We start from the raw sequence: 27,365 nt of genomic DNA, 5'->3' as shown, positions 1-27,365 counted from the left end.
AGCTATTGACTGAAACTATTCAAAAGGAAGTTTTTTTTCTTAAACTTGTTTCAATGATCAAAAAAGCTGAAGGAACACATTTTGTTGGTAGATACTGTGTTTTTCGCTTGCATTCGGTGAAGATTATCTAAAGGCAGTGCAACAGTGTGCTTTATCTCTATTTTTAGATATCATGTTGGCTCTATGTCAGTAGATTTTTGGGGGTGAAATAATCAGCCTAAAAAAGCATATAATGAAGGAATATAAGCCATCTTTGTGTTAAATAGTTTGCCAAACCTTTTTTCTCAACTTCACTGCTTCAGTTACTGCTCTCTGCCTTTGTTGTTGCAGTTGTTGCCCTTTCTCGTTCTCTCTTTTCCTCTTGTCATTTGAAAGGGTTTTCTGTTGATCAAAAATAACTCAGGCTTTCAGAAAGACGAATGACATTTAATCATCCACAGAAACATTCAGCGGATGATTATCTTCTCCTGACTTCAATTTAAACTTCAGCTAAACATCTAAACATCATTTAACTGGTGTTTAATTCAGTCTAACTCTTTGTTTGGTACTTTGCTTTCTACATTTTTCACATTTTCTGGACTAAAGCGGACCTTCCATCTTCACTGTGATTTGTGGTCAGACGCTTTTCTGTTCTTGGAAAAGGAGTTTCACTGTAATTGCAGGATTTCTTAGCTCTGCCGACCTCATCCAAGTCTTCCTTCAGCCTTTCTCTGTCTCTCTGGCTGTGTTTTTGTTCTGTTAGAGGAAAAAAGTCTGAACTGTCTTTCTAAACTTTGCCTGCGCTGCTCGACATGTAACAGATTACTCTCTCCGTTCAGCTCCTCCTGCAGTCCTTCCCTCTCTCTCCTGTGTGTGTGTGTGTGTGTGTGTGTGTGTTTTTTTCGTTGGAGGAGGGGAGTTTTGATTTGCGGTGCAGTCAGACGAGGGAGGTCGTCTTTCAGACCAGATATGGAGGCTCCGCTGTTGAAAGAAAAAAATCTTTGAATACTTGGAAACTTTACTTGTTGTGCTTTTGACTAAAGAGGATATCATCTAGGAGATCATTCACTCTTTCCACCTCACACTTCAGTTGTTGTGCTCGCTCTTTGCTTAGTTTTGAGGAGGCTCTACCTGTGAATGAAAAGGATTGCATTTTTTGGGTAAAAGGACAAAAACCAGTGGACCACATCATCCAGATCTGCTGTGAGTTGCAGTCAAGTTTAAAAGTTCTGTTCTTGTCTGTGTGGATTCTGGTTTCACCTCTGAAAGTAACCAAGTATAAACATACGTGGATATTACCACAGTATTCGTAAGTTTTACCATCCTGGTTGTTAACTTAAGACTTTCTGCTTCACAAGACTTCAAACTGGAGTATTTTAAGTGTTTTTTTTTTCCTGGAAAGACTCTCCCTCCTCTTATCTCTTCACTCCTACCTTCTTCATCTTTCTCTCCCTCTCTCCTTTGTGTACTCTGGAGAAGGAGGAGCTCAGGACCAAAGAGAAGAGCACTGAGTAGTGATGTCATCATGTGCATCTAAAGGTTTTTGTCTGTCACCAAGAAATCTTGATGGAGAGGACCAACAGCACAACATCAATCCAACAAACTACACAAATTGAAGTTAAAGAAGCTTGTTCTCATCCATCACAGTAATAAGTTGTTTTCTGTGGCAATAGCAGCCATTTGATTTGTTGACTCCGCCCTCTACATGGAAACACTCTGAACCAATCAAAACCTGGCTTCCAGCTAGCTATGGACTGCACGGCGGCTATTTTGAAAGCATGTGCCCGTTCAAGAGCCAAGTGGTGTCGGCATGAGCGGACCTCCGTCCGTCGCACATGGAGATCGACGAACGGCTGCAGTTGCGGCAGAGATGTCATGGCGGTGGGGGTCGTCAGTCACGCTTCCTCCCTCCTGCGGGGGTTGCTGTTTTACGTCTGCTGCTGTCTGACCCACGAGGAGAACTCTGATCTGTGTCGGGATTGGGTGGATCATCCGGTTGATGGAGATGAGAGAGGCGGAAGAGGAAGAAGAGAAGAGGAAGGTGAGAGTGAAGCGCTGTCCCTCTGTTTCAACAGGCGGAAAGGTTTCCACCAGGGTCAATATTAATGTCAGTGTTAGGGCCTAATGTACTCTCATATTTATAAATGGGAATGAATCCTATTTTGCGTTGTGTACTTCAGTGAAATTTGTTTTGTGAGACTACAAGAAAAAGCTTCTGAAGAAAAAGTCCTGTTCTACTTCCTCATTAGCTTCCGTTGAACTAGCTTTCATTGCTCAATGTCATTTCCCATACAGAGCTTCTGTCATCAGTCTTTCTTAATAGCTGAAACATGTTCTCCAGGTTTTCTGTCCATTATCTAAGCTAATTGGGTATCTACTACACTACTAACATATTCTATATTAAAGCACTTTCCAAAAGTTAGAGGACTCACAAGTGACAGATTAAGAAAAGAATGGTCCAAATCAATGCAGCAGAGGCCAAAATTCCCCGACTTTCAGTCTCAAGTATGGGTCAAACACAAAAAACACTAGATCCTACATTTCCCATAATGCAACACAATGGATAGCATTTTTCATTAGACCTTCCTTGCCTTTTAAATGCTCCTTTCAAACTCCATCAAGTTTGTCAGGCATATCTATAGTAAAAAAATGTGAAGACGCAAGCTGAAGCTGAGATAACCCTGATGATGTCATCACAAAATTTTGTCCTGTTCAGATATACAACTAGACATATTTTCACCTTTAAATCCCCAATCCAATTTACTTGGCTGCGCTGTTATCAGAACACCCATAAGTTCCATACAACTTCACACTTGCACTTCCTTCAGTCCCCAGCAGTACATCCGCCAGGTATGAAGTAAATCAGATGAACGGTTCTCGGGACTGATAGATCTCACACGATCATTGCTCGTAGTTTATCTGGACAACTTTTGGCGCCCTGACTTACAGCAAGCACGTTAGGAAGACACTGTCAGCAAACTGTGTGTGTGTATGGGGGGGTGTTTTATCACTCTGGCTTTAACCCATGTGCTTTTTGCTAATGGCTGAGTGGGCGTTTCCATTTGAAAAACCCAGAAAGGTGGAGTCATCCTTTAAACCCCAATGTTTTTGCTCAGAGCGGCATGTCAACAGCAGACCAATCTGAGACCGTTTAAGACTGGTGTCTGCCTTCTGTGTGCCACAGATCTCAGGACTGGGTTCACTCTGCATAATGTTTCCTGACTGAAATTCCATTTTTTCATTCATTCACACAGTCACATTTCTTGTGTTTCAGGTTTTTATTAAATTATGTATATGTCATTTGATTCAAATTCAAGAAACCATGGATTTCAAGTTTGTTTATAGTCATGAACTAGCAAGTATGAATACTACACAACACATCACATCCAGCCTGTGGAAATACTTTATTTTCCATTAAGTGCTCTGAGTTAAACTTCCACATTTACATGGTCTAATTTTTGCCGACTGTGATCACCCTATATATCAATGCTTTCACTTCAGTGAATGCATTCAGTTTGTTTCTGCTACCGCAGAAATAGCGTCTCCACTAGAGACCGCAACACATAAATGAATCCATGATTTGTCTTCACAACACTGCTGGAAAAAACAGAATTAATTTTAATCCCTGAACTTATCTTCAGCTCTCCATTAGAGGGTTAGACCAGCAGCAAAATACTTACTGGCAGCCCACCGGGATAAACAACACAAGTGAAAAGAACATAGTGGCTGTCACTTCTGTGATGTTAATGGCACTTACTGTGTCTTCCCCTGCAGCTTCACGTAGTATTTGCTATGTGAAAATCTCAGGTAGTCACTGTGGCTGTTAAATGATGTGTATAGTACATAGAGCACACATATACTGTATGCGTGTTCATATATCAGTTACACTCAAATATGAATTCAAACCAATAATATCAGGAGCTGACTATCATCAATATCAACAAGCTTTTTAGATAGAAAGTGAATCCCCCCTTTTCATAGTCTGACTTATGTGGCCTTTATGGCAACAAAGGCATGTCTGACTGTCAGGTTGCTTGATGTTAGCTGAGGGTGATTGAAGCGAACTCCATATTTCCAGAGCCATGGATGAAAAAACGGCCTGTCTCGCCTTGCTGAAATTGGCAGCCTTGAGAACAACAATCATTATTTCATGTATTTATCCATCAGCTCACTGCCATAACAAAAAACCTCTTCAAGGCTGAGTGATAACCCTGTGTACATCAAAATGAGATGTAGCAGGTATCAGGGGGCATTGTCCTTGTCTGAAATACTAAATAAATATCTGACAAGTAACAAGTAAAAATCCCATTAATTTTACCCATAGACAACATTACATTGAGCACAGTTTGAGCACTTCTACAGCTTGGATCAGCATAAAACTCTCCCATTCAAATGATCAGTGCAAAAGATGAACAGCAGCATTAGAAAATATGTGGTTCTTTAGTAAAAAGTAGACGGTATAAGACTGTGTACATAAAAATTTGGGGGTAGAAGTTAACTAAAGCTCCCAAAGGTGAATTTCAGCAAGAAACAGTCACTGAGCTTAAAATTCGGTCACATGCATCACTAAAGGCAGGCTGAAGTTAAAGATTACAGTGTTGAGAAAACTGATTTTACAAGCTGCAGAGTGAAACGGTTTATTTTTCATTTCTGGGACACTTTTGAATGAATTCAGCAACCACTGTTATTAATTTCTCAGAAAGGAAGTTGAAATCATTGAAAACAGTGGTCATATTATAAACCTACGGGATCGTTACATTATCCAGGAGAGTCTGGAGTTTCTGCGTTCAGTAATATTGAGGAGATTGATCGCTGGTGCTTGTAAGCTCACATCATTCAAAGTTGGCTCCTCCGTCTCGGTTGGACACCAGAGCGAGAGAGAGAGAGAGAGCAGTGGTGAGAGCAAAGCTGTGAATCACATAAATAAAACCTTATTTTCCAATTGTTTCATGGCGGTTACGTTTTAAAGCACAAATAAACACACCCACACCTCCACACAACCCTGCGGGAAGGTGCCACATCGCAGGATTTTATGTGAATGCAGAGCTTCACCCTGTCCTCTGTGGCCTCTCTGCTCTGCTCTGCTCTGCGTGTGTGTAGCTCAGCCCTGCTCTCAGTCAAGCAGACACACAGACCTGCAGCTCTTTATACATCCATGACACAGAGACAGAGAGCAGAACAGAGCAGAGGAGATGGAAACAGCAATGTCTGAAAGCCAAAGTGTTTATAGTTCAGCGAGACATCATAATTTTTCAGATATTGAGATAATGCTTCACAATTCTTTCGATACACAAAAATGAAGGAAGTACTTGTGCGAAGAATGAACAGTGAGGCTTAAATCCTGCTTTCTTTCTCACAAGAAGTGTGTACAAATGCACTTTGGTAAACATACAGACTATTTCTGAAGGAGGAATGTCCAGAGATTTTTTGTTTAGACTCTGAAACATGTCACACTGACTGTTTTATTAATGCCTTGTCATTGACAGCTCAGCTGGTTGATAAGCAGGTTTGGTATCACATTGTTTACGGTGCTATCTGAAACCTTTGTACTTTATTTCTCGGCTTTAATCACAAAATTATAAAAAGGCAAGCATTTACATCACGTTATCTTTAGGAAAGAGTGCGAAGGGGAGGAGAGAAGGTAGGCAGGAAATCACAAAAGAAGGTAGAAAGAAAGGTTGGTCAGAAAGAAAGCGAGAAAGAAAAGGAGGAGAGGATTGAAGGAACAAGGTGAAGGAAGAAGGAAAGGAGAGAAGGATGGATGGAAGGAATTAGAAGCTACAGTAGTTAACGAGACAGAAATGGAAAAGTCTGTGCTGTCTGTATCTGATCTTTCCATTTTATTTTTCTTCTTCTAAAAATGACACACACCCTGTCATTGACTGACCACACACACTTGCATGTATGTGCGTGCATACGCACACACACACACACATGCAATGCTTTTCTAGTATTTAGTCCACCAGTCAGCAATTTATAGCTATAATTATAGACTGTCAGAGAGAGAGAGACAGAGTATGAGCTTTCATGCTGTGGCTTACATTCTTGTGTGTGTGCATGTGTGTGCGTGCGTGTATGTGTCTGCGCGCACGTGTGTGTGTGTGTCTATGCTTGGCATATTTGGGTCATGATAGTGAATATATTAATATGGAGATCAATCACTGTTATGCACACGCTCACACGGTCATCCCAGTGGGCTTTGCACCAGTTAGTGAGATCATGTTTTTTTATGGGTGTTTAAGATCTCTTACGGTTCAGTTTTGTTTACATAACCACCCCTGATTGCATGGATTAATAGCTATTTCCGTCTTGATTGGATAGATCCAATCTCCTAGTACAAGGAAGCATGGCTCCAGGTCACCAGGACAACAGAGCAGATGGGTGGGGTTTACATGGGAGAAACAGAGGTTTTCATTACCGAGAGAACAATAAATGTTGAATGACTTTGTTCCAGTTACCAGTTTCCGTTTCTACCACTGCAAACTCAAATCATGTGACCATGCTGTTACTTGACTGCAAGGCTCAAAAAGAAAATATATCAAAGAAAGGTACAAAACAAATAAAGCCCAACCAATACATTGGTAAATTTAATACAAAACCGACTAAAATCAATATTTTTATATGAATTATGGATCACATGACTACATGGATGTGAAGGTTTTTGCTCTTGGTGATGTGAATTGTCACGTTCCCATCTTAGTTTAGTGTGTTAGCATGCTAATGTTTGCAGCTGAGGCTGATCGGAATGTCATTCATTTTGCATGTATTTGGTCATAAATCCAAGTTTTGGACGTATCAAAACTTTAGCATTACATGTACATAACCTGTAAAGCAGCAGCGAGCAGTATTTTATAGAATTAATTCACAGGAAAATCTTTGGGCACTCTATTCATTCCAAAGTCACTCATAGGGCACATATGTCAATTTTTGGGGGGGGGTTGGGGGTGGATTTTTTGATTTTTAGGGTTCCTCAGGCTCCAGGCATTTTTGGTCCTTTGCTGACTGAGCCAGCTGACTTCCTGCTGGATCCTCAAAAATAATTTACAAACTCAGCACTTTGAGATTTTCCGATGTTCAAAGGGGACATATTATGCTTTTTGTCATTGTCTATTATTTATATACTCATATGATGTTGAATATCTATGCTTAACATGGTCAAAGTTCCAAAACCTGAGGCTAACATATGTAGAAACGCTCCCTGCAAGTCAAAAGTCAGGGCTTCAACCTGCTTTGAGCACTTCGTTTGCAGACGAGCAGATTTCAGCTCATCATGCATGCCCATAAACAGCTGTCCATTCCGTGGCCTTTGTTGCCAATGTTTCTCCCATGTGTTGTTTGCGTTGTCCACTCTCATATTTCGGATGGGATTCCAGCTTGAACATATACAGATGTATTTGATGAGTTGACAATTAGAGTAAGAACGAGGAAAAATAGTGAAATCCTACTACCATAGTTTGTTGCATGGTTTGTTGACGTAGCCTCCCAAGACCCAGCGGTTGTCTGCCAAGGGGCGGCTTCTGAGAGCTGGCCAATCAGAACAGAGTGAGCTCATCAGGAAGGGGGCTTTAAAGAGACAGGAGTTAAAACTGCCTGTTTCAGACAGAGGCTAAACAGAGGGGCTGCATAAAGGGTCAGTATGAGTTAAATAAGGAGTTTTTTGAACTGTAAATGATGCAGAGATATTCCAGTAGAGCCCCAGATTATAAATATAGACCTAGAAATGTGTATAATATGTCCCCTTTAATGGACTTAATGTCTTGTATGTTGTAAATTTATTGATACAATTCATTTTGTGTGCTCAAAATTCACAATTCTGGTCACACTTGCTCTTAAATCTTGACTCCCAGATTGTTGAATACTCAACTTTATTGTATGCTCTTGCTTTTCTTGTTAAGGAACTTCCATATGCAGTAGACTGTAATTGTGATAATCGCTACAAAACAACTAGACTGGAAAACAGACACCACACCTGACAAGCTTTTGAACATCTCTCATCCTCCATTTTCTCTCTTCCTCTTTCCGGCTCTCCAGGTGAGGAGGAGGAGTTAGGACCGCCCCCCACTGTAGACGAGGCAGCTGATGCTCTGATGACCAGGCTGGGCTTCCTGCTGGGGGAAAAGATCGTCAGTGGGGAGCCGGGGTCACCTTACCATGCCCAGGATGATGGACAGGTAGTCACTGCCTCACTTGCAAAAAAATGTTTAAAACAGAAAAGGTTGAAGAGGTGTCCTGTAGTTAAGTGAATTAAACCGTATTGTAAATTTTCAGTCGGTGGTGTTGTTGTGTTGTTGTATATAAGTAAAGTATATACCTTTTATCTAACTACATATTATGTACCAGAGACATTTCTGAATCTGAATCCAGCATTTGGCAAAGCACAATTAATAATAACAAAGTGTCACTTTTACTTTATACAGTATAATTTGTATTCAGAAATAAAATAATGTGAAAATCTGAACTGAGAATCACCTTTGTCCCAGCTCTCCCAGCTGCTATAGGTTTCCATTTATTTCAGTATGCTTTGGAAATCTATTTTCAGTGATGTAAAACTTGTTTAAGCTGGCTAACCCAGTTCAGTAAATACATCTTGTTTCATGTGACAGTTGGTTCCTGAACAGAATTGCATTTTCAAGCTCTGTTGTAGGAAACACTTGTTTCTCTGATAACTTAAGATCCAGACGTCCAATGACTAAAATCCTTCATCCAGTTAAAATATATAATTAAAAATGACAAAGATCTAAAAAGTTTATCATAAAAATGTGGCGTAAAACTGAATAAAAGTCCATTTATAACAGTTTCTGCTGAACAACCACAATGCAGACGTATTATCTTGAAGGTATAAGGTTTTTGGTAGATGCCATTGTGGCAAACAGTCACAACGTCGATGTGTTATCTTGTAGGTTTATACTCTTTTGTAGATGCAATTGTAGTGGACAAACACAGCGCTGGCGCATGCATCTTGTGCACTATACTCTTTGGTAGAGGAGGTATGACGCCATTGACTGACAACCAACTGAAACAGACCGTTACCTTGATTAAACTTACTGATTTCTCTGGGTTTGAAAATTGTTGGAAACATTTGGGATAATGTAAGTACACAACTCAACATAATATATAACATAGGTCTAGTTGTTTTTAGACATTTTAATGTGGAATAGTTACATATTATAGATTTAAAATAATAATAGTAAAAATTATACAGCAGAATATTATATATTATTTTTGGACTATTATTACTTACATTAACATGTTATCTCTATTTTATATACTAATTTTTAGTTTAATGTGCTGTATAACAATAATCATATTGGATATGTTTAGCTTACAACTCACCTTTTCCAACTTGCTTTTACCTAAAAACATTTACTACATTTGACCTCACCTGCAGAATTAATTATTTATTTAACATAAATTTTAAAAATCTTATCTGCCTCACTTGTAATGTTTCTACTCTCTACTTCACTTTATAGGTTTTAATTAAATCATTAATCTGCAAAGTAACTAGTAACTAACTACAGCTGTAAAATAGATGTATTGGAGTAGAAAAGTACTATATTATAATATTTCCCTCTGAAATATAGTGGAGTAGAAGTATAAAGTAACACAAAATGGATATAGTACAAGTAAAAGTACCTTAAAATTGAAATTAAGTACAGCACTTGAGTAAATGTACTTTGTTACCTTCCACCATTGAGAGTACAAGTCTATAAATAGCAATAAGTCTTGCTTCACATTACACCTTATATTACCACTTTATTTTAGATATACTGTATTAGCATACTCTTAATACTGTATGAATATAGTCTATGAACATTTTATATCACATAACACGGACATTAAATTACATTTATTTGTTCCCAAAACTGCACACTGTATATTCCCTCTCTCTCTCTCTTTCAAAACAAAATTACAAAAAAATGCATAAAAGCCATTGTTTCTAAAGCAAGACAGCATAAAAGACAAAACCATGAGAAACAAGAACACATATAAACCAAACATTGAATAATATATGATGAATAATAACAGTAAAAAGAAAAATGTAACAAACTGAAGATACATGACTGCATGTACACGCCTTTATAAATATTTATGTCTCTTCTCTTTCCCACAGAGGATCTCTCCTTCCTCCAGTCTGGCCAGTAGCAGCACATCACCCTGCTCCACACTGCAGCCTCCTGCTGGGGGGGAGGCAAACAGCAACAACAAGCACGCCTCCTCCAACCACGCCTCCGTCACCTCCCCCACCTCTACCCTGGAGAGCAGAGACAGTGGCATTATAGGTCAGATACTGCACAGTTTCCTCAATAAGAAACCCTTACACTGCTACATTATTAACTGTTTCTGTCTCTCTCCCACTCTCTCTCCTGCAGCCACGTTGACCAGCTACTCTGCTGAGTCGGCAGTTGAGCGGGACGACGGCGCCAAGCACCCCGGCGACGGTTACCATGGCAGCAGCCTCAACCTCTGGCGGCAAGGGGGGCGGTCAGTGGTGTCCTCCACCTCCTCTTCCTGTATGGTAGCGGCAGGACGTGTGAACGAAGGCTTCCTGTACAGGGCGGAGGACAGCATGGCCGCTTCCACTTACAGCCTCAACAAACTCCACCCAGACCGAGGACCTGAATCCGCCCGCTCTTCTGGCTCCACCCATTCCATCCCTCTCTACCTCATGCCCCGCCCCAATTCGGTTGCTGGTAAGATGGATGACATGCGTGGGTGTGTGTGTGCGTGTGGATCAAGTGGTAGCAGTCCTGCAGTGTGCTCCCACACACGCTTTCCTGTTAGGAAGGAAATGTATCACTCCTTCCCACTCAACTATAGGGAGCTCACTAGAGATAGTGAAGCTGTAGTGCTTGCTCAAATTTCATGACATCATTGCAGGTTTAAAAATAATAAAGCACAATAGAGACATTTTTATAGATTGCTTTCCATAATAATTATGTCAGAGATACAATACAGGCACTGGGCTTTTAACAAACAGATAGTTTACAACTTGAGGTAACATGTGGCAACTTTATGAGTATTAAATCTTTTTAGTCACAATGAGATGATGAAAAGTATGCCCAATGTAGCCTTTTTATTAGAAAAAAAAAATCTGTTAAAACTGCATTAATCAACATTTTTATGTTAACAATGGATCAAATGACATTGTTTTGGTTTCACAGTCTGCAAATGTACTGTTTTGGTTCAGTCTGGCTGCTCAGTTTCCAGCAACAGCAGACAGATGTTTTCAGTGAAAAAGCTCTGATGAAGAGACTTTATATGACTGCTCAGCACCAAACAGCACACACTCAGTTAATAGCTACAGTATCTGGAGAACGTAGCGTAGCGTTTAGCAGCTAAAGAGCCAGATGTGTTCGATGAGAACCAAAACAAAGCTAAAAGGAGAGTGGATATTGGACTTATATTCATCAGGTGGACAAAAACATGACTCCAAATGAATTCTAATGTGTCTGCTAGATGTGTAAATAGGTTTTGCTAACACGTTATTTCAACTTTATGAAGTGATGATATAATTATCAAGTACAAAACACAAGTACAATAACAAGTATGAAGCGCTTTACATGATGAACCAGGTAAAAATTGAATACAAGTCCTAACAATAATATAAGATAAAAACAATAAAAATCAATAATAATAATAAAACAGATGCAACATGATGGTAATAAAACAGTGTGCCAGCTTTAATGAAAGACTTTTTGCAAAAGATAAGTTTTGAAAAGTGATTTTAAAGATGTCACTGATACTGCAAGCCTCAGTATCATAATATGTCAGCATTGTGTTTACAGCTTGATTCACTGACCTCAAGTGGCCAAAAAAAAAATGATGCAGCTATAATTAGCTCCAAGTTAATAATAAACCCATTTCTCTTAGAGAGATCTTATCAGGCATTCATTTCTTGTGTCTTTTTTCACTTGTGTCTTTTCAACTTTAGCAACACAGTCAGCATTACGTCATTTTGTCGAGACAAAATTCTAGCATTTAACTCCTCTAAAATTTTGACTGAGCCGGTTGATAAACAGTCTGATGGTATTGTGTATCGAGGATCACCAGTGATACAGATGTGTGATACAGACCCCAGGTGATACTGAAGCTGCATGATCCATCCAGCTGTCTGTAGTTTGTTATATGTAGATACAAAACAACCTGACTAAAAAACAGCAACATGTTCACATCTCATCTTCCCTTCCTCTTTTGTTCTCTTTCTCTGTCCCGTAAAAACTGTAAACCATGAGTGCTTTGGGAAAGGAAGGAAGTGACATGTGTGACGTTTCTCATAACACACAGACATACACAGACACACACAGGATACGAGGCACAGCCAGCGCTGACATTCGCTGTGGTGTTAGAGGATTGTAACTAGATTGATTGGATCGAACTGTTGGTGAGTTTTTGTTAGTCTGTTTTGTCCGGAGTCAACACAGTTCAAAGTTTCTAACATTTGTCAGTGCTTTGTTAGCTTTCGAATCAGCTTCATGGCGTCTGTCGTGGCAGTCAGACACTCCGTTCCTCAGATAATATCCTTCAAATGTTCTTCACTTCACTAACAAAAGAAAGAAAAGGAAGGCGTTTCTTTCTCTTTAAAAAATTACTTTTAACCACTAATGTGCATGACTTAGCTTTGTCACGTAATGGACTCAGACCACCGTCTAGAACAGACCTTTCACTGTTTTCAAACCTTGGGTTTTGTGTGTGGTTGTATTCAGATATTAACTTGTCTTATGTGTTCATGCAGTGGCTCATGATTCACAAGCTGTACACTCATGCACCATTTAGAGAAAGGTTTCAAGGAGTCTTATTGTCACCATGAGGTTGCCAGGCAACCATCAGAGAATCTAGGAAGTCACTGCACTCCATGATTGTCCAGTGTGTACCCACAGCTTGACGTTTTTACATTTAGATTTTTGTACAGATCAAACAAAGATATATGGTATTTATTAGTTAGCTTCATATGTGCTGGGCAGACTTCGTTACCTTTGGACAGATCCAGGCTAGCTGTTTCCCCCTGTTCCTGTCTTCATATCTTTATGCTAAGCTAAGCTAACCGTCTCCTGGATGTAGGTCACAGACATGAGAGTGGTATCAATCTTCTCATCTGACTCTCAGCGAGAAAACCAGTAACCATGTTTCCCAAAATGTTAAACTACAACTTTAAGTATGGAGCTGGACTCAGGGTATGTTTAGCCAAGTTTAGCTTAACTGGAAACAGAGGGAAACAGCTAGCCTGGATCTGTTCAAAGTGAAAAAATACACCTACCAGATATATAATTATCAGTTATCAGTAACTCTCAAACATTAATATCAATATCAGCCTCTAAAATCCTGCTCCCTAGTTTTTGTTCTGGCCATCAGTGTTAATTATCTCAACTTTGTTTGTGAGAACAAACAGTTTGGCATGGACAGTGGGTCTAAATACTGCAATACCCATGAGCTTCTGCTGCCATTCATAGGGAGAAGAAGCCAGTCAGAAGCACAGAAGCTGTGGCAACTTCAACATGCTTATTGAGAATAATATAGTGGACAACAGTGACTGAATTCATCCAAATTTTACCAAGATTCTGAAAGTAAACTGATTCAAACTGTTAAATGTATGTTAAATGTAAAGGAAACTTTAGCTTCCACTTGCCATTAGCAGCCTATCAGCCTTATATTTTTGGTGCACATTTATGACTGTATACTCAAGAAACTCTTGTAGTTTCAGTGATTCATAATTGTTGAAAAACCTATTTTATAAAGTGTTATACCGCCATTGACTGCTGACTCCTCACTCCTCTAAACCAACTGGTGGGGGCCACACGTGATCAACAACTGCAGCAACAGGCACTTCCAGGAATCGGCTATGTAAAAACAAGTCTGTTGCAGGCCACATTTTGGCCTTTGTCATGGCTCAAAAACTGACATCCAGAGAAAAGTTTGGTCTCATCTTAAACCGGAGCACCTGTTGATTAATTCCATACTTAATATGTTATGATCCACTAAAGTTAGGCATGTAGGATACAAGATAAATAAATCCCCGTTTTTGTTAGCTTTGCCGCCATCTTTATTGTAAGGGAGCCGAGAGGGACAATTTAGTGATATTCAACTCTTCTTTGGTAGGGAGGGGTTTTATTTTGTGTGGTGCGTCACAACAAAATATTCTAAATAAATCAGAATGTAAAAATGCACTCTGCTAGTTAAGCACTGTGATTGGATGTTTTGTACTAACATGCCCCTTGTGTGTTGTAGTTAACTTCTCTTCTTACATTTTTTATGTACACAGTCTTGTACCTTTGACATTTTATCAAATGACCAGATGTTTTCTAATGCAGCTGTTCATCTTTTGTACTGATGATTGGAAGAGCTCCAAATGCCAGTCACATAACCTTGTCTGTGCAGTAAATGAACAGGACTTTCTCTTTCATTCTCTCTCTCTCTAGCCACTAGTTCTGCCCATCTTGAAGATCTGGCCTATCTGGATGAGCAGCAAAGACACATCCCTTCCAGGACGTCCCTCAGAATGCCCAGACAGAATTCCGGGAGTCGTAGTCAGCAAGATCACAGAGGTAAACACGTACAAACACACACATACATACAGTACCAGTTATTCAAGTGAATGAGAAAGTGTGTCTAACAGACATACACACAACTCATTTATAGGCAGTATTACCATACTCCTGTGCTCCCCTCTCCTCCTGCAGTTCGTTTCACTCCATCTCTCAACCTGAAGCCCCTCCACTTTGAGGTTCCCGGGCTCTCATCTGATTGGCTGTTCACCGGCAGGGAGTGGCTTTTCCAAGAAGTAGACGCCTGTCTCCGCAGCGATGACCCATCAACCATTCGGGGCGTGGTTATTGTTGGCAACATGGGCTTTGGCAAAACTGCCATCATTGCCCGTCTGGTGGCGCTCAGTTGTCATGGAAACCGCATGTGGCCGACCGCTGCTAGCCACCAGACAATGCCCAAACGTAAGCAGAGAGACAGAAAAGAAAAAAGATGTGTATAGCTTGTGATATCAATCAAGTCACCTATGTTTTAGTAGTACTCATCCAAAATTAGAACACGTTCAACACCTCTTCTCAACACCATGCTTCATTTACCAACTGATTATCTTGCCTTCATTGTGGAGGTCTTAGAGATTGTTTATAGTTCCTTATAGACAGTCCAATGAGCAGTCATGTGACTTATAGATTACCATATATACAAAGTATACAAAAAAACATTACCATAATCCTTTTAAAATACTTTTTACAAAATACTCAAAATATAAACTTGTAAACTTATAAACATATAGATAGCCTTCAGTGATCTTTCAACTTCATTCTTAAACCTGATTTTTCAAAACACGGTATAATCTCGCATCTCTTAATATTTTTGAATATACCTAACAAATTTCAATGTTAATCTACAGTTGAAATTTCCCCCCAAAAAATCCTGTTCTTGGAGAGTAAATATAATCCAGTAGAAACTGGAAAAACTCAAAAACTTCTTCACGTCTTCAAGTCTAGTCGCCTAATTTGGAAAACCATAATCCCTCCCTCTTTATGCTCTTTTTCCCCCTCTCTTTGACAAGGTCCCTTCTCAGGTCCTATTCATTTCAGGGCTGGATTTCCATGAAATGCAACTGGATTTCAGTTGTTCACAGTCACATGAGTGTTCGATGGATTGTACAGTATATGAGAAAACTGGAAACAACCTCAGACATCACCCTGATGAAGGCAAGTTGGTGAATAAAGCGTGGTGTATCAGGGAAGAGTTGTGTTTTGGATGGACTCGCATTCACAGGTCACATTGATTGGCACCTCGTTTTATGTGCGTTCTCAAAGTTAGAAATGAGTAAAAATGACACCATAAAACACCCACAAGCCTGAATCCAGTCCACAGGCACAGCCATGCCAGCCTGTGGAAATTCTTTGTGGATTCATGGTGGGGGTGCAAACAAATATGAATCCATCATTCAGAGTTTCTGCACAGATACAAACCCACTCAAACACACAGACATCATGCACACCTTGCAACAATCCGCAGAACCTACTCTTTAGAATAGTATCCGTTTTGGATGAATTTCCATAAATCAGTTTAAATATAAAAATACACTCCGTAAAACTTGCCAAAGCAGAATAAATTTGTCATTTTGTTGTTGATAGATTTATAATGATTATTAAGACATTTAGCGAGCGTCATCCCTAAATAACTTTTCACCAGTTTGTCCATATTTAAGCCGGCAGGGAAGGATAAAGACTGACTGATGTTGTACTGGTGTTATTTTTACCAAATGAGCCAGTTTAGAAGCCTGGCACCCTGCGTGACTTAACAGTAGACAGAAAAATGAGCTGAAGTTAAGGACTATCTCAAAAGCGCATGCAAAATGGCCAAGAAGGCTTTTCAGATTTTTGTCAGTAGCTTTCTCATTTTTCACTTCGCACCACACTTCAGACTAACTTCACATTTATCTGGGCCTCTTTCCACACCACCTCTAGTTTGTTTTGCAATTCTGATTGCATTTTTCCATTACAAAAGCGTTTTCTATTTCTATTCCTCATTTACCGTTACACGGATTTTTTGTAGACTCCATTTAGACTTACTGTTTGTCTTTTTTTTGGAGGTGGGATAAAATTTTTATTTGATGAATTAATACGTGGTCAAAATGTTATGTTTTTTGGTTTGTGTTTTGGCAGCTAGACTTACACATATTTGTATGAGGAGAATAAATGACGGTAAAAAGCACTTAAACATGGAAATGAAACAGTCTGCATGACTACCAATAATGTGTAGGGTAAGCCCGGCCTTCTTCTGGTATGAATCCAAATACAGATATTTGTTTGACATCAACAAATATAGATACAGATTGTAGATTTGAATTACACCCCTAATTTTTGGTGATTGGACCTGTGCTCTCTCATGTATTTGTACATGATATTTAAATTAGATTTCAGGCCCAGACACAAATCACTAATAAAAACTAGGGGTCCTGCTTCATTTTATACATTATACCCTGTATTTGGTCAGAGCTTGAGAGTAAAAGAGCAGATTGTTGGCAGGATCACATATCACATGCTTGCCAAAGGACCCCCAATGAGTTATTCCAGCCGTGAAGACAACCTTAGTCATTCAGGAAGAGACAGCTGAGTCATCATGCAGAACCCAATAAAATCAGCCACACTCACAACCGGCAACTAGACACATAGCTGAGCCAACCACCAGAAAAACCCATTAAATCATGCTGTGGGAAAAATACACCAGAGCAGTAGAAATGCAGTTAAGAGTAAATAAAGTAGCAGTCACAGAGACAAAGAGACTTGGTTTGTGTGTTTACATCTTTACTGAGATTTAAAACGTTGAAAAGTTCTGATATTCTTCCCTGCTCCCTCACTCCAGATGTAGAATCTGTTTCTTTCTCCCACGATTCCCTGGGAAGAGGAGGAGGAGATGAAGGAGGAGGAGGAGGAGGAGGAAGCTGTCCAGGGACTCCAGAGATGAAGAGGAGACAGGAGGAGGCGCTAAGGAGGCTTGCAGGACAGGTAGCATCCCGGCTTTATTTACTTACTACTCACTAAGATCTTTACAGATTCAGATTTTAAACACAAAACATATAATCAGTTTATACAAGATGATGATTTTTTAGATTAAAAGGCCCAGTACATAAAGTAGATTGTATATAAAGTATTTAAAATTGCAACTTTAATAAAACTGCTGTTGTTTACACATATATGCATCAGTAATAATAAGTCAGTAATACAGAGAGCTCAAATCTCTGCCATGGCTGCAGAGATGAAGATTAATATCACTCTCATGTCTGTACGGTAAATATGAAGCTGGAACCACCAGCTGGTTAGCCTAGCTCAGAGCAAAGACTGGGAGCAGGGGGAAACAGTTAGCTTGGCTCTGTCCAAAGCAACTAGTGAACATACCAGTTCCCATGCACCCCACTTTGGACAGAGCCAAGCTAACTGTTTCACCCTCTTTGCAGTCTTTGTGAATGTTTAGCCTAGGAATTGTTAGAGTGTGATGCTGGATGTAGCCTGCTGGTGATTAATATGGATGTTACACAGTACACTTTTCTACTGATTTCTACTGAAACTTGAAAGTCTGATAAAGAAATCCTCAATAACAAACTCGAGGTCTTACTGAAATCCACAGATGATGCACATATTTCCTCCTGTCTGTCTTTGCAGGTAGTCTCATATCATTTCTGTCAGGCTGATAATTGTCACACCTGTCTGGTTCCGGAGTTCGTCCACAACATGGCGGCGATGCTAAGTGACGCCCCTCAGCTGTCAGCCTATCGGGAGCTGCTGCACCGGTCACCACAGCTACAGAGCACACTTAGTCTGCGCTCCTGTATCCAGGATCCGGGCTCCGCCCTCCAGAGAGGAATACTAGAACCACTAGACACTCTCTACAGAGGTGCATACAGATTCTACTGTATTCTGCTAGATTCTATTCTATAATGGCCAGGAACTGTACTTAATCTGTGCTGTTCTATATTGTTTTTCTCCAGAGAGGAAGTTGCATGTGGAGGGGGCGGGGCTTATTATACTGATTGACGGCCTCAATGAGGCAGAGTTCCACCGGCCGGACTACGGTGACACACTGACTTCCTTCCTGACCCGAAACGTCCAGAAATTTCCTTCCTGGTTGAAGGTCATTACCACTGTCAGGACCAGTCAGCAGGTATACGCACGCCCACGCACACACACACACACACAAGCAAAAATAGACTTCACAAAACAAAACCTGACAGCTGTTGAATAGTAAATCGTGCATTTAAGCTGCTGAAACTGTTACATTCTCACTAATATATATGCATTTATGTTTAACCCAGCCACATCCATGTTCATCAAACTCCCTTCAAAAATGTGACGATTTGTGATTGCCTGTCTTATCAGCAAAAAAACATTTTGTCATGTTTTTACAGTTTCAGAATTGAAATCAAGACCAATTAGAGCACAGAAAACATGTTCACTCAGTGTAGGAAGGGTTCAGCCTGCTTGAAATGTCATCTGTCTGAAGCTAATTCATCCAGAGTCTGTTTTTCTGTCTTTCTCTCAAACAGGACATCACTCGTTCATTACCTTTTCACCACATCTCTCTAGACAGGATGGAAGAGAACAACGCCATAGACCAGGACCTGCAGGTAACATGCACACAGGCTGCCTGTTTACAGTATCTGTCTGTCTGTCTGTCTGTCTATCCACATTTCAATATGTCTGTCTGTTTTTTTCTCAGGGTTACCTGATGCAACGTATCCACAGCAGTGCTGAGATCCAGAGCAACGTGTCACTGAGTAATGGTCGCCTTGACAACACAGCATTGGCCAAGCTGATCAGCCACCTGAAGAGTCTGAGCAGAGGCTCGTACCTCTACCTGAAACTGACCCTGGACTTGATAGAAGGAGGATACCTGGTCCTAAAGAGCTCCAGCTTTAAGGTGAGGAAGGGGAGGGGAAGGAAGGAGTGAAGAAAGAATAGAATGAAGTGAAGGTCAAATGAAAAAAGGATGAAGGAAAATGAAGTTAGTCTGGTTATTCACCTGCCTCTTACTCTTATAATAGATAATTACTTACCTCCCTTGGAATTGTCATAGTCACTTAGTTTTATTATTCATTCTACATTAATAAACTAGAAACAGCTAAATGTTAAACCTTGTGCTGAAAGTTGCAGGTTTAGAGGGATAAATCACTATTTGGCATCTGTAATGTGACCCCGACTACACACTGCTTTTTGTAAGATGTCAAAGGCCAAAAATGTCGGAAACCACTGGTTTCATCTCTGTCATATTTTAAAATCTTGTTAAATTATCCATTGTGTACAAGTACAATATTTTCCCTCTGAAATGTAGTGGAGTAGAAGTATAAAGTAGCATCAAATGGAAATACTCAAGTGAAGTACATGTACCTCAAAACTGTACTCAAGTACAGTACTTGAGTAAATGTACTTAGTTCTTTTCCACCACTGACAGCTGTTCAAATGTCAGTTGAAAAGAAAAATTGGTTGAAGCATCAGTTGATGTGAAGAGGCTGAAAGCGGTTAAAGTGATACTTGATGAGTAAGTGCTGAAAGCAGTTGAACCGTCATTTAAAGATTAAGATAAAAGCAGTTGAATTATCAGATGATGTATATTGATGAAAGTCAGTTGAGTTTTTCGCATATGTTACTCATTTTGTCATTTATGCATTTCAACATGAACCAATAAATTACTCAATGACTCATTTAGACGACATTTAATTATGTACCAGTGCAGTCAGACATAGTCAGTTGGATATACAGTAAAAAGGAAGACTTCAGGTGTGTGTGTGTGTGTCTGTGCATGTGTACAGGTTGTTCCTGTGAGTCTAGCAGAGGTCTACCTGCTGCAGCTCAACATGCGGTTTCCCACCCAGTCATCTTTTCAGAGAGTTCTACCACTGCTCAACGTTACTGTAGCATCACTGCACCCACTGACCGACCAGCAGGTACACGCCATCACTGTGTCTGCGTGTGTGTGTGTGTGTGTGTGTGTGTGTGAATGTTTTTATATAGAAATATTCAAATTGCTTGCCTGGTTCCAAACCTCTAAACCATGCTTTGATTTTTGATTTTTTTCAGCTGTTTAAATAGGTTTGGTGTTGTGTTCATTGACAGCTCTTAATATAAAACAATAAGCAATACATGCAGTTTCCATGTTGACTGAACAGCATGTCACCAGGATAGATCTGTCACTCACTACTGATTGGTTTGGGCAAAAGACAACAAAATACAACCCCTGCATGGCTAGCATGACTTTGATGATCCCCTGACTTTTCCTCTAGCACCACCATGAGGCTGACATTTCTGTTTTTAGTGAAATGTCTTGACAACTATTGGATGCATTGTCATGACATTTGGTACACAAATTCCTGTCTCTCTCAGAATGAATTGTAACAGCCTTAACTTCTCTTATAGCACCATCATCAGGTCAAAATTTATTCATGTCCAAATACCTGCAAAACTAATGACACTCACAACAATCAGCCTCAGCTGTGCTCAGTGCTAATTAACAAATATTAACAGGCTAAATTGAAACAGGTGAACATTACACCTGCTAAACATAAGCATGCATAACATAACATAAGCCTAAGTACAGCCTCACAGAGTCTTGTTGGCATCTTTGACAATATGAACATAGAAAAATAAACTTGAAATATAACTTCCTCTCCTCCTCCAGCTGTTCGAGGTGGTGAATGCGGGCGCTCTGACTGGAGGAACACTGTCATGGGTGGAGTTTGTGCAGCGGCTGGAGCAGCTCTCCTCTTTCCTGCTGCGGCGGAGCGACGGCAGCAGGATGCTAAACCACGCCTCCTTCAGGGAGTGGCTGGTGTGGAGGGAGGAGGGGCAGGACGACAGGTTCCTCTGCGACCCCAGGTACACTAACAGGCAGCGAGAAGCGGAAAAGAGGGAGACAGAGAGAGAGAGAGAAACGCCTTCACTGATGAGTCTGATCTCCGTTTGTTTGTCTCTAGGAGTGGTCACACTCTCCTGGCCTTCTGGCTCTGCAGACAGGAAGGAAAGCTGAACCGACAGCAGACGCTGGAGCTGGGTCATCACATCCTGAAAGCTCACATCTACAAGGTGAGCTCACACACAAAGTCAAGTGTTTCAGGAGGCTGTAGACAGGTTTCTTAGTGATGTCATCTTGAGAATCATTCCTCATATCTATTATATTTGTATCTAATGTCTGTTATATTTTGGACTATTCATACATGCTGACATCACTAATATATATCATCACTAAGATAGATTATGTGCTCTTTACTTGTGCAGCAGGCAAACAGCAGGCATTTCTTACATTACATTAAAAGTAATGCTTTTAGTGATTTTAACCTGTGCTGCCTGTCGATAATCTGTGATACACTTCACACTACCTACAAGGGAAGGTGCTTTGTGTGCTTTGTGCAGTTGTGCATGTGTTGTAACTGCTGCTTGCTTCCATTTCTCACAAGAATTCCATATTAGCTATCTAGAGCCCACGGATGTCCGTTTAAGTGGTGTAAAAAAGATACAAAATAACCTAATTTGGATGTTTTCTGTCAACTTAATGCCTGAATGCTGAAGACTTAAAATATATACATGTACAAGCTATCATGACTTTGCGGCAGTGACTTTTCTAACCCCTGCTATTATCCATGTGCATAACTGTTTGTTGTCGTGGCATCTTTTCTCGTCTCCAGGGCCTGAGTAAGAAGCTTGGGGTTTCCTCCTCAGTTCTGCAAGGGCTGTGGCTGTCCTACAGCACAGGGAGCGTGAGTCCTGCTCTCTCATCGCTGCGCAACCTCTACACTCCTAACATCAAGGTAACACACTGCACACACATACACACACACACACACACATGCTTATACAGGTAGACTGTAACTTGGCTCTCTACCTGTCCAGGTGAGCAGGTTGCTGATTCTGGGCGGGGCTGATGTGGATTATCGGAGCGATGTCCTCAACAACGCCCCCCTGCTGTGCGTCCACGCTCACCTGGGCCACTCTGATGCCGTGGCACTGCTGCTGGACCACGGAGCTCAGGTAAAAAAAAAGCTTTTTTTTCTTAGTGTTACAGAGATTTCCAAGGTTGGTGTTATCATAGCACTGACAGGATGTTTCAGACATATTTTATAATTTATTTATTATTATAAAAAATTCAATTACAAACCATATAGGATGCAGCAATATATCCTTGGATTGAAATCAGCTCTGAAACGAAAGCCAGAATTCCTGCACAAATTCACATTGGAAGAAAATTAGTTCTAAACGTCTCAATATCCCTCTCACAGAATCCACGAGTCATTATTCCAATTCAATCTTTCATGCTTCGGATGGGAAATATCGCTTCCTCATTTTCCTTTCTTCTTCTTTTCTGTATTCTTGAAGAACGTATTTTCTTTTCAGCTGATGAGGGTAGTATTGTGTTTCTAAAACATTTCTAATAAAGTCATTAGTGAACTGCTCACTACTTAAATTGATACCATCAATACAGAGTGGCCTCGAGACTGATAAATGTTAGAGTGGTGGAAGAAACATGGTGCTGGGTTGTAATCGGAAGACTGTGTCAGTTTACTGCGACCACACCTAAGGCCTCTGTGTTGTTTTTGTAGGTGGATGCTCAGTCACATGATGGTTTGACTGCGCTGGGATTCGCGGCTGCAGCTGGACATGTGGACGTTGTTGCCATGCTGAGTCAGCACAGAGCTAAGGTAGCTGCCTATGTGTCTGCCTGCTAAGATTGTCTGTCTTTGAGAATTCAAATTCACCATGTGAAGGATTTTTAAAACATTATGTACATTTGGTGCCATCCAGTGGTAGTAGTGTAATAGTTACTATCATGTGACTATCACAAACTGTCTATGGTATTGACTTAAAGGATGTCTGTTGTGCGTGTGTGTGTGTGTGGAGATGAAGTTGTGGTGGCACTGCCATGTTCCAAGCGCACAGGTCGCTGCCTCTAAGTCTCTGTCTCTCTGTGTGCACAGGTGGGTCATGTGGACAGCTCGGGCCGGTGTGTGTTGGTGCACGCGGCTCAGCGGGGCCACCTCGAGGTGCTGCCCTTCCTGCTGAAGCATGCGGACTGGAGCTGCACTTCCTGCTGCGGCCAGAGGGGGGTGAGCAGGGGCCAAGCGGTGCAGCAGTCTCTGATTGCAGCTTCCAGCATGGGACACGCAGAGGTGATCTAAACTCTCACACACAAACACACATGTTTAAGATATCGTGTGTTACTGAATCATGAAAATATATTTGCAATATGATTATAACATTTGTTATTGTGCATGTGTGTAGGTTGTGTCATACCTACTGGATCTTCCAGAGGAAGACGCAGACGAAGAGGAAAGACCTGAAATCAACACATCTGACAGCTTGTGGGGAGAAACAGGTACTACAACAACTACACAACAAATACTCATTCTGCATGATTTCTACTGTACTACTCATTACTACTAAAATGTTGCCACTGCAGGTATTTGAATACTTCAGGACTATTGCCAATGCTGTACTAATACTATTGATTTTATCAGACAGACAACAGATGCACACATAAACACATGTACAACTACAGCATGTATGAGCCTGTAAACACAGCAGTGCCCTGTAATGTGCAGGCTCAGGCAAATGAAGGCATACATTTATCCATGCCAGTGTAGAGCCACTCTGGTGCATAATTAGTAGCTCATTTGTGTTTTTACCCTTCACCTCCACAATTGGAAGCATGTTTCTGTGCTGCGTTGGCTGCAGAGTGGTCCTGTTTACTGTAAACTGTAGTGAACACTTGAAGGAAACACAGCAATTCATTCTAAAATCCTGACATTTCTTGAAGTTTGGTAAAAACTGAAATGTGGATACTGCAAGACTGTCATTCTGCTATTATAAAAATACTACAACTAGTACTTCTACGATCTTGCACAACAATAGGCTTAAGACAGAAATGTAATTATTCTGTATGTTACTAGTTGTTGCGTAGGTACATTACATTCAAGGAAGGTGAAACAACATTATAAATATGTTGTGGTATATTTTACAAGCTATACGTTATGTTACATGGTGTGTGTTTTATGCTATATGATCAGTTAGAACGTCACTGACATCATTCAGGTTGGCTGGCTCACCTTTGTCATTTATGCTGCATTCAAAACTCAGAACAAGAGTGAAAAGTCAGTGGCTGCTGGGCTGAACATCACTGACCTCTAGTGGAGAAAAGTGCACACTACAGTACAAATCACCTCAACACAATGGTCTCAGGTTACTAGTTTCATAACAAAATATGTGAATTATATCAGCGCTATCAGAATTCAAAAAAGCTCAAGCTACTACAAATACTGAAGTACTATTTCAATTGATTGTCATTAATTAAAGAAGTTAACTCTGGTTTATCTGCTTATGCAGTAGTTTAAAACAAATACATTGTTACTAAATATTTTTTTTAAAAATAAGTTAATATTGTGAAAATTAATCAAAGATCTCACTTGAGAATAAAGAAATGTTTCAGCTACTAAATTCCTCAGAATCATAATCAATGAGAACTTGAGTTGGAGAGAGCAACATTTTTTTCTTCTCCAAAAACGCTCTGTTAGAATTGCAACCCACACTAATCCTTTATTTCTGGAAACTCAACTTCTTACAATATATGATATTAATGTGATGTAATTTTATATACAAGACACAGTTCAAAGAGGAGAATCTTCCAGATCATATAATGTCTTATTTTAGAACAAGTAGAGCAAAATTAAAATAGCTTATTTTTTCATATCATACATACTGTATGTATTTGTAACAGTGTGAATGGTAAAAAAAATGGCTTCTTTCCTCTCCCTAATTTTCACAATTATTCTCGCCATATTATTTTCACTAGTATTTGTCATTTGTATGATTTAAAACTGTGCAAATAAACAAAACAAACAGTGGCATATTTGTTTGTTCAGTAAAAAGCATCAGGTTTTAATTTGTACCTCAATGCTGATTAGAGCTGTTAGAAACCTGTTTCACCTGTCTGTCTGTCTCTCTCTCTCTCTCTCTCTCTCTCTCTCTCTCTCTCTCTCTCTGTTTCTCTCTCTCTCTCAATTCAGTTCAATTCTGTTCAATTCAAAGGTTTTATTGTCATGAAAGTTACAAGAACAACTTTGCCAAAGCATCAGAGTACAAACTGACCTGCCTGTCTCTCTGTCAGCTCTGACAGCAGCAGCAGGGAGTGGCAGGCTGCCTGTCTGCAGGCTCCTATTGGAACAGGGGGCTGCTGTTGAGACAGGCAACAGACGGGGTGTGGCACCACTCTTCAGCGCAGTGAGACGGGGCCACTGGCAGGTACGGTAGCACACACATACATATATAGAGTACACACGTTTTAGTTCGATTCCTGCTCCAGAAATGTCAAGTCTCTGTCTCGCTCTGTGTCTCTGGGTCAGGTGGTGGAGTTGTTATTGAATCACGGGGCTGAGGTTAACATGGTCGACCAACAGGGTCGAACAGCTCTGATGACGGCAGCCTCAGAGGGTCATATGACCACCGCCCAGCTGCTGCTGGATCATGGTAAGCAACCACCTCATCATTCAGTAGCAACAACACCAACAACTGAATGAAACCATGAATGATATTCATTTTCACTCAAATAAATCAAATACAACAAAATTTACTGTGATAAATACCATTGTTATTTTTTTGTAAATTAAAACATTACCATAATAATAATTATTATTATTACTTATTATTACTATTGTTATTATTATTACACTATTTAAAACAGACTTGTATTAAATTCAGGCCATAATTTCTTGTTTTTAGCAAGAAGCCTCCCTGTTTCTTATCTGCTCCTGTTTTAATTAGAGGTCCATGCTATTTTAACACTTCCTCCATGTTTGCCTGGTGCCTTGCTTCATTCTGTGTAATGTACATTCCCATCAGTACAACAGTGCCATGTCACCACTCTGCTGCTTTGATCAAAATACAGTTTTCATTCATAAATTATTTCCAATTCCTTCTACTTTGCCAATTTTTATTCCTCAGCGCTGGCGACAGCCACGGCCAGAGTCATTATGTTTTCACGTTGTCCGTCCGTCCCGTTCTCATGAACACAGTATCTCAGGAAAGCCTTGAGGGATTCAAATTTGGCACAAACGTCCACTTGGACTCAAGGATGAACTGATTAGAATTCGTTGGTCAAAGGTCAAGGTCACTGTGACCTCACAAAACATGTTGTTGGCCATAACTCAAGCTTGTGGAGCCTGGGGCATATAAAATTGTATCATCTGCAAAAAAATGACATTGAAGTATAGATTAGGAGGAATTGGGTCCTTGGGTGCCCTCTTCAATACTGTGGTGATTATATAGATCTCCTGAGCTGCCGGGTTGAAGATGTGTGTGAAGCATCCACATTTTAGAATTTGTAGCGTCTTTGCATTTTGCTTGCTCAAGATACTTGTATGAGTCAACCCTCTTCACTCTCTCTCCCTGGATGACAACCAGGACAGGGACCTCCTCTCTATCAGTCCTTTGTACCAGTAGCATAGGCAGATATCACAGTGTGGGTGGGCACAGAGAAAACCAGGTGGGCCTAGCCCGTGCAAGACCAATCATGCTTAATACGTTCTGAAACGCGTATTGTATGTTAACCAAAATAGGCCATTACAACTATACTTGCCTGAATGCACCACAGTTTAATCATACAAGCCGTATACATCATCAGGGGTAATGTTACAGGCACCGAGATGAACATTAACAGCATCGCATAGCCTAGCATGATGGCCACATATTCACACACACAGCTGACAGATGCAACAGCATCATTAATCAAGTGTATGGATAGAGGTACACTGGCACCAACATGCTCAGTAACATTAAAAATGACACCTGCTGAACATAGCCTGGCATGGTGGCCACATAAACCACACACACACATACACACATAGATGGCAGGCGTAGCAA

At 40.4% G+C, this 27,365-nt stretch overlaps 1 protein-coding gene across 3 annotated transcripts in view; it reads left to right on the top strand.

Moving 5' to 3' along the window:
- The window catches only part of tanc2a (tetratricopeptide repeat, ankyrin repeat and coiled-coil containing 2a), a 54,042-nt gene that overhangs the window by 19,323 nt on the left and 7,354 nt on the right, over positions 1-27,365 (top strand). The window contains exons 1-21 of one of the 3 annotated variants that reach the window (XM_067615979.1): positions 246-2,020; positions 8,011-8,150; positions 10,091-10,259; positions 10,350-10,670; positions 14,394-14,519; positions 14,655-14,921; positions 17,332-17,474; positions 18,129-18,360; positions 18,455-18,627; positions 19,010-19,090; positions 19,183-19,383; positions 20,273-20,407; positions 21,139-21,335; positions 21,434-21,542; positions 22,142-22,264; positions 22,347-22,484; positions 23,054-23,152; positions 23,429-23,620; positions 23,733-23,826; positions 25,615-25,748; positions 25,850-25,973. In XM_067615979.1, coding sequence (XP_067472080.1) covers positions 1,729-2,020; positions 8,011-8,150; positions 10,091-10,259; positions 10,350-10,670; positions 14,394-14,519; positions 14,655-14,921; positions 17,332-17,474; positions 18,129-18,360; positions 18,455-18,627; positions 19,010-19,090; positions 19,183-19,383; positions 20,273-20,407; positions 21,139-21,335; positions 21,434-21,542; positions 22,142-22,264; positions 22,347-22,484; positions 23,054-23,152; positions 23,429-23,620; positions 23,733-23,826; positions 25,615-25,748; positions 25,850-25,973 — 3,490 coding nt within the window. In that variant the 5' untranslated portion in view covers positions 246-1,728. Of the gene's footprint in view, positions 1-245; positions 2,021-8,010; positions 8,151-10,090; positions 10,260-10,349; positions 10,671-12,248; positions 12,362-14,393; positions 14,520-14,654; positions 14,922-17,331; positions 17,475-18,128; positions 18,361-18,454; positions 18,628-19,009; positions 19,091-19,182; positions 19,384-20,272; positions 20,408-21,138; positions 21,336-21,433; positions 21,543-22,141; positions 22,265-22,346; positions 22,485-23,053; positions 23,153-23,428; positions 23,621-23,732; positions 23,827-25,614; positions 25,749-25,849; positions 25,974-27,365 lie in introns of those variants that run through there. The other 2 variants (XM_067615980.1, XM_067615981.1) reach the window with 2 other exon arrangements.

The sequence above is a fragment of the Thunnus thynnus genome, chromosome 17, assembly GCF_963924715.1.
Source record: "Thunnus thynnus chromosome 17, fThuThy2.1, whole genome shotgun sequence".
In the NCBI taxonomy this organism is placed as follows: Eukaryota; Metazoa; Chordata; class Actinopteri; order Scombriformes; family Scombridae; genus Thunnus; species Thunnus thynnus.
Note: the sequence above shows the minus strand (reverse complement) of the source record. Positions and strands in the feature narration are given on the sequence as shown.